This window comes from Cibotium barometz, chromosome 52 (genome assembly GCF_041138505.1).
Source record: "Cibotium barometz isolate CiBa-2024 chromosome 52, ASM4113850v1, whole genome shotgun sequence".
Taxonomy (NCBI): domain Eukaryota; kingdom Viridiplantae; phylum Streptophyta; class Polypodiopsida; order Cyatheales; family Cibotiaceae; genus Cibotium; species Cibotium barometz.
In genome coordinates this window covers 18,592,156-18,603,164 of record NC_141097.1, presented here as the reverse complement: position 1 = coordinate 18,603,164, position 11,009 = coordinate 18,592,156, and the positions used below count along the sequence as shown (strand labels likewise).

The 11,009-nt window shown below is 42.7% G+C and overlaps 1 protein-coding gene across 1 annotated transcript; it reads right to left on the bottom strand.

Moving 5' to 3' along the window:
- Positions 1–6,155: 6,155 nt before the first annotated feature.
- On the bottom strand, positions 6,156–10,628 carry LOC147608906 (splicing factor-like protein 1). Its single transcript, XM_086788430.1, has 2 exons — positions 7,305–10,628; positions 6,156–7,033 (listed from the first exon to the last, which is right to left on the bottom strand). Exon 1 carries the CDS (start codon positions 10,266–10,268, stop codon positions 7,308–7,310), a length of 2,961 nt encoding a protein of 986 aa, XP_086644556.1. The 5' UTR covers positions 10,269–10,628; the 3' UTR covers positions 6,156–7,033; positions 7,305–7,307.
- Positions 10,629–11,009: the final 381 nt, after the last annotated feature.

The window sequence follows — 11,009 nt, the reverse complement described above, 5'->3', positions numbered from 1 at the left end:
AATCAACTCAAGTTCTTAGGCTTAATCTTGCAAGTCTTGTCCCAATAGAAGGACTAGGAGATAGAAATCCTCACACTTAATCTTACAAGTGTCTCTCTAGTTCTTAATCATGTGATTAGAATAGTCAATAGAAGGACTAGGAGATAGAAATCCTCACAAGAGCAAACAAGTTCGAACCTGTAGGATGCCCACATTAAAAAACCCTAACCTAACCCTAAAAATTAAAAACCCTAAATTAACAAATTGTCCTTAGAATTAGGTATAGCAAGAGTTGTATGGAAGAGCAGGAGAGAATGCCCCATCCAATTTCCCATGATTTTCCCAATTTTATCCAATTTATGAATTTTCCCAAAATTATGTAAAAATCCAAAAACAAGGTGTGTTGTAGAGATACCCGGGTACCCATGAGAGATTCAACACCTTCACGCCTCCCTTCTCGCTTTTGGATGGCATCCACGTCAGTTTGGGCTGAGTCGACATCTTCGTATAGAGAGTCATGAATCTTGTGTGACAACGTTTTCACTTTTTTTTTAATACAAATTACTTATGTTAGCCTTTGTTTAGCCACGTGGGCCAACCCGGCCAGCTCGACGAATCACAAAAAAACAAAATAATAATAATAAAATATAAAAAATGTCAACGTCTCTCTCCCATGCACATTATGGTGGCTGATGACCAGCCTTATCTAAGTTTTTTGGACGTAAATTATCATTTATCCTTAGCTTTTCCTCTCCCCGGAGCTACTAATCTTTGGGGACTTTGGGACATTTATCCTCATCGAACCAAGCTACCTGCTCAAACATTACGCCCATATCCTTGCCAGGCAGCCACACCTGTGCAGTTATTGACATGTGTCGTTTGGGTAGTTATCAGGAGCGTTATCTTTCGGAGCCTCCTCGTCGTTTTCACTGCCGACCTGCTACTCTTAAATACACTCTGCGATCAATAGTCCCCTCGCCAGTGGCCTCACCCTCTGTGCTTGAGCCATCGTTTACTCCAAAGGCCTCTCCAGTAGTACCTAGTTCTTCTGTTCCTTCAACTAGTGAGCTCGGCATACTCTCATCTCGGGACCACCTCCCCGGGTGGTCGTTAGCATCCTCGCCAGTAAGAGCTCTCCCTTACATGCCCAACCCCTTTGGGCCGTCCATTAGATGGTCCTCACTAGGGCTCAAGCAGCCCGTCTTGCTGTGCCAAAGCCGCTTCAGTTTGATATATGGCAGATCGCGGCGAAGATAACGACCGACAAGGTTGTGATGCAGATGAGATGTAGACTGATTGGAAGAAAATCTAGATCGTGCTGACCCACCTAGTGAGTTGCAGGCTTGCAGCTGCTGCAGTCTCAGATGTTAACGATGCAACTCCAATTCAAGCGAATGATGGAAAAGTTGACTTTCCATATTAATGGCATCCAGGCAAAAGCTGTAGTAGCACACTCACCTTCTAGTTCCAGAGCTTCATTGGCGGCCCCTACAAATGATCTCGTTGATCTTCCCCTAGATGTCAATAATGAAAATGTAAGAATCTTGTATCGATTATTCCAAGCCAATAACTCTAAGAAAATTCATTTAAAACCACCTCCACCATATGATGGCAAACGAAATAAAAGAACAATTGACCAATGGCTTTTTAAAATGAATATATACTTTGGTAGCTATAATCTATCGGAGCACAAGAAAGTCACCTTTGCCTCCTCCCTTCTATCAGACATGGCCTTCTTATGGTGGCAACGCCGTGTAGCCAATCAAAAGACTACTCACACTTGGGATAAGTTTCAGCCGGCACTTCGCAAACAATTTGAACTAGCAAATACAGACTTTCGGGCACATACAGAGCTTCGCTACCTTTCCCAAAATGGTTCTTTCTCTTCGTATGTTACCCAATTCACTAAGCTAGAGCTTGAGGTGGCCAATCTCACAATGGCAGATAAGCTTCATTATTTTGTTAAATATTTACATCCATCTCACTACAACGTGAAGTGTGAAAGTACAACCCAACCTTAGTCAAGGATGCTATTCAGTTTGCAAAGCGCATCAACGACATTAATTTCCCCAATGCCAGACAAGATCAAGGTCGGTCTTCTCGACAGCAACTGCAACAAGATCGATTCCAAAGGCGCTCGACTTCTCAACAAGGAGATCGTCAACAACAACCTCGACATCAATCAAGCTTTCGACAGCAACAACAGTAGAACCCATCTTCAAATTTCTGGCCAAGTCATTTTGTGGAGAATCCTCCAATCGACCACCCAATGCTTCGCACAAGTCCGACCCTAGCCGCACACTCAGTCGTGAGAGCTGCAATCATGGACAGAGTTCCACCTGTGAGCAGGGTCGCGATTTTCGTTCCCCAGCAGCCCACCAACCACAGACCTCCAACAAGAGATGGCCTGTGCACAATCTACGGTGGTGACCATCTCGCTGGTTCGAGTATCCCAAGCGGCCCGATACCAGTAATGTCCGGAAGAATTCCAATTTTAAAGTCTTGACTTTGAAATATGTCCCGTTGGCGTCAGCCAAAGGGCAGAAGCTTGTCATTTCCATCCTCCTGACCGCAGTCTCTCTCCAGTTGCAGTCCCAAAAGCAGATGACCGTGACACAGAGACCGTTGCACAAGCTCGAGTCCCCTTGGCTTCCTAGGTGCTTTACCTCCTTGGTTCAGTTACGGCAGAAAATCTTGTAAATGTCCTGATCGACAACGGCTGTTCCACAAACTTCGTTGGCACCGCCATGGTCAGACGACTTCATCTTCATACCAAGCAGAACACGCGTCCTTCTACAATCGAATTAGCAGATGGTCCTACCTTGGAATGTGACAAGTTGGTTGCAAGTTTGTCTTCCTCAATTGACAATTATCGTGATAAGCTAGATTTTGAGGTCATGCCTCTCTCTTGCTATGACATTATTCTTGGGCAAGCATGGTTGTACAAATATGATCCCTTAATTAGCTTTCGAAATCATACATTGCAATTCGTCAAAGGCAATCAATGTTTTCATTTATAAGGGCTCTTCAATTTTAAGCCTCCGCCATTGATTTTCGCCTTACAAGCCAAGCGGATAATTCGAAAAAGAAATGCGCCAGCAACGCTTCTCTAGTACGAACAATGAATGTGGAAGATTCAGCCTTGCCATCGGCAGCTTCCTATTTGCAACAACCATTCTTTCAAGAGTTTTTTGATCTGTTTCCAAATGAATTACCCACAGAGTTACCTCCCAGGCGTCCAGTAGATCACCCAATTGATCTTGTCCCTCGCAGTACTCCTCCTTCTAGAGCTCCTTATCGTGTTTCATTTGCAGAATTGCAAGAGATTCAAAAGCAGCTGGCAAGGAACTTCTCGACAAAGGACATATTCGCCCAAGCAAGAGTCCCTTTGGTGCTCCAGTCCTTTTGGTGAAAAAGAAAGATGGTTCGATGCATCTTTGCATTGATTATCGTGTACTTAACAAGTTGACAATTAAGAACAAATTTTCCCTACCACGCATCGATGAATTGTTTGATCAACTTCTCCGGTGTCAAGGTGTTCTCAAAGATTGACCTTAAGTCTAGATATCATCAACTTCATATTCGCCAAGGTGATGAGTACAAGATAGCTTTTCGAACAAAGTATGGTCATTATAAATTTCTAGTGATTCGTTTCGGGTTAACCAATGCCCCAGCTACCTTTATGACTCTTATGAATGACATATTTGGACCGCATCTTGATAAATTTGTCATCATTTATCTTAATGATATTCTTGTCTTCAACAAGACAATCAATGAACATAAAGAGCATCTTCGGATTTTCTTCTCAATTCTTCGAGCCAATGTTCTCTTCAACAACAAAAAGAAGAGTGAATTTTTCAAAGTTTTCCTAGAGTATTTGGGACACATCATTTCCGTAGATGGCATCTTAGTGGATCCTAAGAAGATTGAAGTTATTGTCAAGCGGCCAATTCCAGTGACAGTTTCTAATGTGAGATCTTTCTTGGGTATTGCTAACTTTTATCACACAAAGGTGTATCGATTTTCAAAAATTACAACCCCTTTGAAGTTATGACTGATGCTTCAGATTTCACTTCCGAAGATCTTGGATGTATCATTACTTTTGAGAGTCATAAGTTTTCAACTATCCAAATAAGGTATCTAGTTTATGATAAGGAATTTTTGGCATAGTTCATGTTTATCGTACTTGGAAGCATTATTTTCTTTGAGCAAATTCAGTTGTTAAGATAGATTATCATTCCTTAAAGTATATCTTTACTCAGCTTGTTATGAATTCTCGACAAGGCGGATAGTTTAAATTTTTATCGAATTTTCAGATGACTATTAAGTATGTGCCCGGACTTCAAAATTTTGTGGCAAATGCTCTTAGTTGCATGCCTCAAGCAACATTAATGGCAATTTCTACACTACCAATGGAGATTCCAAAATATTTTAAAGATCAGTATTTGACTGATAAGGATTTCCATGCTTTGACTTCGCCTAAGCCGACTCCTTTGGAATTGAAGATTTATACTTCATATTCTTTGGTGAATGTTCTTTATTACCTCAGATGAAGCAAGACGTTATTTTGTTACAGCATGTCACTCTTGTCAACACATAAAAGCTAGCAAACAAGGTCTTCTTGAACCTTTACCAATACCGCATGAAAGATGGAACAAAATTAGTATGGATTTTGTTACTTTCTAGCCAAAATCTTCCAAGGAAAACACACAGATTCTTGTGATTGTGAATCGCTTTTCCAAAATGACACACTTTATTCCTTGCAAAAAAGGAACTATTGCATCAAACGTTACTTCATTATTTGTGCAGTATATTTTCAAGATTCATGGCCTACCAAAGTCACTTATTTTTTTTTGATATAGAAAGTTTACTAGTCACTTTTGGAACTAATCTCTTGTTCAATTCAGCATATCATCCTTGGACAGATGCTTAGATTGAAAGAGTGAATCTGGTTTTAAGAAGAAATACTTCGACATTATATTCTGTCTCAATTGGCATCATGGAAAGATTATTTGCCTTTAGTAAAATTCACTTACAAAATTTTTTTCCATTCGACAATTGTAATGACTCTTTTTCAAGCAATATATGGTCATACACCAGTTATGTCGGCAAATTTTGTTTTGCAACATAAGGTGGCATTAGTTGATCGATTAGTTCCAAAAATGAAAGACATTATTCTTCAAATTTATGATCACATGATTCAAGTTCAAGAGAAATATCAAAAGAATACAAACAAAAGCATAAGACATGTAGAGTTCAATGAAGGTGATCTTGTTCTATTGTATTTAACATCTCATCAATATAAGACAGCAAAGTTAGTCTTTCTAATACTCAAGCCTAGATTCTATGATCCTTTTTCAATTATGAAAAAGAAGTCAACAATCATTTATAAGTTGGAACTTCCTCCTTGGGAAAAGATTCATTCGACCTTTTATATTTCTTGGCTTAAGAAATATATTCAAGGAGATTTGCCTGTGCCATATGTTTCCTCCTATATTCATGAAATTGAAGATGAAATTTAAAATTGATTCCTGAGATGATTCCAGATGTTGGTAAAAAAAAAACTCGAGAAAAGCTTAAATCAGAGTTTCTTATTAAGTGGAAAGATCCTGATGAGTCAAGTTCTACATGGCAAAGTGATGAAGATTTGAAAAATTATCCACAACTCCTCCAAGATTTCTTTGACAAGCAACAGATCATTATTTAGCAGTGGATTTTATTTTAAATGGAAGAAAGTGTCATGATTTGTGGCTAATATTATTATTATTCATCAAGTGATGAGTTGTGCCTTCTCGAGTGGTCACCAATCAAGGGACACATCCTCTCGGGGGGGGGGGGGGGGGGGGGGGGGGGGGGGGTCATACCACTTCACAAGGGACACGACTATTAGCCTAAAGACACCTATCCATGAAAGGGCGTGACCCTGCATAGGGACATGATTTCGATTGTAACTTTTCAAACCCTTTTTAAAGAGGGCTCCCATGTGGAATTCAATCAACTCAAGTTCATAAGCTTAATCTCTTACAAGTCTTATCTCTCTAGTTCTTAATCATGTGATTAGAATAGTTAATAGAAGGATTAGGAGATAGAAATCATCACATTCCATCTCGGAGAGTCGGAAGGAGGGGGGGAAGACATCCATCCCATATCATGCACTCCTGTCATTTACCCATACATTTTAGGGTCTACTTTGCCACTATATATTGCCATACAAAAATATATTGAAAAAAGGTAGCTACTCAAAGTCCACAATCATGTAGATTCCAGAGAAGAAGTCTCAGGAACAAGCCATAAGACATCCATCACATGTCATGCACACTTGTCATTTACCCTTACATTTTAGAGTTTACTTTGCCACTATATATCGCCATACAAAAAAATATTGAAAAAAAAGATTGCTACTTGGAAATCCAACCACGTAGATTCCAGAGAAGAAGTCTCAGGAACACGCCATAACTGCTACAGACTTGCCATCTTAACTTCAAGAAGCAAGAATGGGGTCTAGAAAACAATTGCTGATTATCTGGGTGACTGGAAACAGAATCAAGTCCAACAGTACTTCAATCATGGGAGACTTGGAACACCTTGAGCAGAAATCTGCAAAACGGGGGGCAGCAAACTATACACAACTCTGCTTTAGTTGCCCAAATGCTGAAACCAAAACAATGTAAGTTTCCATACTCGTTGAAAGGGACGTTAACCAGGATTATCTGAACAGTGACCAGTTAGTTAGTCAATGATAAAATTTAATCTAATCCTCTTAAATTGTTAAAAGCCTCTGCCTTATCCTTGAGATAGCCTGTTAAGTTGCAACAACCAGCTCAACCATTGATGTCCAAAACCCATAAGAGAAAGAGAAAGACAAACAAGTGTTAAGTATTTGATAGTACAGCACTGCAAAAAGAAAAACAGTAACCTCTTTTGCTCTGGGGCAGGAAAATCTTGCTTTGTGCACATGAACTTTCTGCTGTCAATAAAAGTGTGTTAAAAAAACACATCCCAAGTCAAACCCTACTAATGAGTCAAGAGCAGTACTGCTGCCACTAGTCCCAACCTGCAAATCAATGCGATAACACACCATTCAAAACCAAAAATTAGCTCGGGTCTATTCTCTTTACAATATAAACCAATATTATGTCATGGGTAAAGGATGGCTTATGCCAAACACAAATATCCCTCACTCTTTCCTGCTCAATCAGCAACCTTGCATTATAGTGTGATCTATATATAGATGCAAAAAACCAATAAAATCAAAGATATCTGTAAACCTACACCAAAAACTTCTAATATCCAAAGCAAGACAATCTAGGCAAGGAGTTGCATACCTGTCACCGCCCCATCTCTGACATAAACTTTTCATACTCTGACTCCACTCCCTCGACCTGCTGCACATTAGGAAGCGCTGGAGTAGTAGAGGCGTTGGTGGCCATCGCCCATGGAGGTGGTGCACCACCACCAGTGGATGGTGGCACAGCACTCGCTGGAGGAGGTGGAGCCCCATAATAGCCAGAGAATGGAGGATATGGAGGATAAGGACCAGGGGGACCCTGTGGCGATACACCAGGAGGCAGCCCCATAGGTCTAGGCATCATTGGCATGTTACCTGAGGGGCCTTGTGGGCCTGGAATACTTGGAGGTGTACCAGAAATCCCAATTGGTGGACCTTGAGAAGATACACCAGGTGGAGCAGATGAAGGTGGTCGTTGCCCCACTGCACTGGGATAGGTGCCTCCATAAGGTAGGAAAGGCCCTGGTCCTCCAGGAGGACCAGCCTGCATGTGACCTTCCATAGGAGGACCATAAGGTTTATATGAAGGTATTTGCGGTGTATTCCAAGGGGGAGGTGGCCCCCTAAAACTACCATGTGAACCAGGAGGTGGCTGCTGTTGTGGCTGCTGTTGTGGCTGTTGCTGTTGCTGTTGAGGGAAACCCAAAGTATGTGGTCCATTGGGTACACCAGCACCACCTGGAGGCTTGCCTGCAACTCTTACTGCTAAGACCTTGCCATCCAACCTATATCCATTCATATGTGCCACGGCCTGTGCAGCAGCAGCAGCCTCAGAAAACTTGACAAATCCATAGCCCTTGCTTAGGCCAGTCAGTCGATCTTTAATTAGCTTGACATCATCAATTTTACCAAAGGGGGAAAATAATCTAATCAGCCCATCATCATCCACAGTTTGAGGCAGGTAACCCACATAAAGATTCAGATCATCACCATCCTTGTTGAACCTTGAGCCTGATGCATGTTGTGAAAATGACTGACTGCCGGAAGGACCAAAATTTCCTCCCGAGAATCCACCTGCTGGCCGTGCACCACCTCCTCCATTGCTCAACCATGGAGGATTGCCTCCTTGGGGCCCAGGCAGTGCCAGAGTTGGACCCATCTGACTGCCTGTACCAACATCACCGGCACCTGGCCTACTAGCAGACTCTAGCCCTCCACCTAGTTCAGCTAAGAAATTTTTATATTCATCATCCATCTTGCTCGGGCTAGAACCCTTCACTGGACAATCAATAGTAGGATGACCACCGTCACCACATATTCTACACACCACATCACTTTTGAAAGTGGAGTGACGAGCATGGCATGCATACTGCCGATGACCAGGTTCCCCACAAAGGCGGCAAAACTCATCATCACGGATAGTACCATTAAGTGCTGCTAGCTCACGTAGCTGAGCCCTTTTGTGCTCGTTCAGCCCTTCATCAACAGGTACAAGTAGCTTTTCCACCATGCCAGCAGCCCTTTCTAAAGAATCTGCATTATCTGCTTCTACCAACACATGCAAATCCTCGTTCTCACCAGGCTCTGGCCTCATGTCCCTCTTTTGCGGTAACCTTCCTTCCTTGGCAGAACCCTTGCCCCTAATCACAATTTTGGCACCTGTCTCCCTCTCCATTCTTTTCTGTGTGTTGCCCCGGGGCCCAATGATTAGCCCTATAAAATTGTACCCTGGATAATCCTTCACAGGGATGTATAGCTTCTTGTACAGCTTTGGAGGTCTATAATCAGCAGGCGGCTTGAATGCTGGATTCCTTTTGATCAACTCTGAAATGATCTCCTGCCTCTCTCGAGTGAGCTTCTCTCTGGCCCTAAATTCCCTTGTATTAACCCTAATACCCATATTGTCATAAATAGGCTCTGGGGAAGGTGACCTATTTCCATCATCCCTTTCCTCCAGGACTTGTCCAGTTTGCAACCTTCTGTTGACATCCAAGAGTTTAATGTTCAAGGCCTGAACTTCAGGATCAAGATCCATTCCTCCTGTTAGCTCCTTCACAAAATCTGGCAATTGGATCTGTCCAAGGAGGGGCTTTGGTTCCTCAGCAGACCAACGTGACCTCCTTCGCTTGCCACCTGATTCAGCAGTGTCTTGGGCCTCCCCATCACCATCTGTTTGTGGCTCCCATCTGCTGCGTCTCTTCCTTCCAGTGCTTGCCTCTCCTGCAGAACCTGCCGGCTGATTATCAAACTGACTAGAGCCATCAAATAAAGACTGTTCCTTATCACTGCCTGCACCATTAGGGCCACTCCCTTGATCTTGCACATCACTTATCCAGCCTCCAACCCCTGGTCTTTCTTCTTTCTCCACACCAGCATTGTCCTGCTGCCCTTCTTCAGAAATCCAGCCTCCAATCCCTTCCCTCTCTGCTGAAGAATCACCGCTCCCATCAACAGCAGAGCCAGCTACGGCTTCACCCTTAGAACCCTGTGCATAATCCATCTCCGATTCATTCGTTTGCACATTGTAAGCATCTTCTCTACCCTGATCTTGAGACTGGTAACCATAGACAGCATCAATTTTCTCGTTTTGGTGCCTACCATCTGTGTGTTGATAGTAATCATCCTGTTTGCTGGGATAGGGCAAATCTTGGCTCTGAGGCTGGTGTTGTGCAGAGGTATAGCCATAGCCAGAAGCTTCACTAGGGTTTAGGGCATAGCCATAGCCAGAAGCTTCATTAGGGATTTGACTAGAAGCATAATCATAGCCCGAACCTTCATTAGGGGTTTGACCGGAGGTATATCCATAACCAGAAGCTTCGTTCGGGGTTCGATTTCCATATGGCCTTGCCACATCGGGATGAGGATAAGCCCCGTCGTGTCCATCACCAGGGGCATGAGAGGCAGTCTGCTGCTCATTAAAAGGAGCAGAAGAAACGTACTCGGAGTAGTAAGAGTAATCGGCGTAATGCTCCGCCGGCTGCTGCTGCCAGGCGGGGGGCGCGTCGGGGTTGAGCTCGCCGGAAGGGAGGGTAGCCTCTGAAGCCACAAGGGGCTGCTCCATTGGATCTCGCCGAAGAACACCACAAACACAGTGTGCGTGTGTGTGTGTGTGTGCGTGTGCGTGTGTGAGTGAGAGAGAGAGAGAGAGAGAGAGAGAGAGAGATTTCAGATATTAGGGTTTGGAGAATGTAAGGTTGAAACTTGATGGTATGCTGACATGCAGCACTAACAAAAAATAGGCGACCGCAAAATTGCAATTTAATTACCTTCAACAGAATCTAGAACCAGTAAGTAATTGATCTTCTTGATATGGTTGTTGTCATCATTATATGGTAAGGTAAATGCTACATTGGACTCTCTCTCTTTCTCTCTCACTCTCTCCATGGCCATTTGTTGTGTAGTTTGCAACTACTGCATGCTAGAGGCAAAAAGAACTGGCTTCTTTATTTATTTATTTTTGGGGGAGGGGGGGATGGTGATGTCGGAAAAGGTCATAGAAGACTCTCTCTCTCTCTCTCTCTCTCTCTCTCTCTCTCTCTCTCTCTCTCTCTCTGGTTACGTGAGGAGCAATGAACACAGCAAAGATTTGACATAGAGTGTGAAACATACATTGCCTTAAGTCCTCTCTCTTTTTTTTTTCTTTTTTTTTTTTGAAATATGTACTCTACTATTTACATTATCATCTCTGACTCATGGGTTATAGGTGAGTCATGATCCTCATACAATCTGCTTTAAGCTGATCATTTGTGATGCTGTAACAATCTTCCATCACTTTAATTCTAATAATGTTCCATGGAACAGT

Bases quoted from the DNA above. Each gene is read 5' to 3' on its own strand.
- LOC147608906 (XM_086788430.1), bottom strand. From the start codon at position 10,268: ATGGAGCAGCCCCTTGTGGCTTCAGAGGCTACCCTCCCTTCCGGCGAG.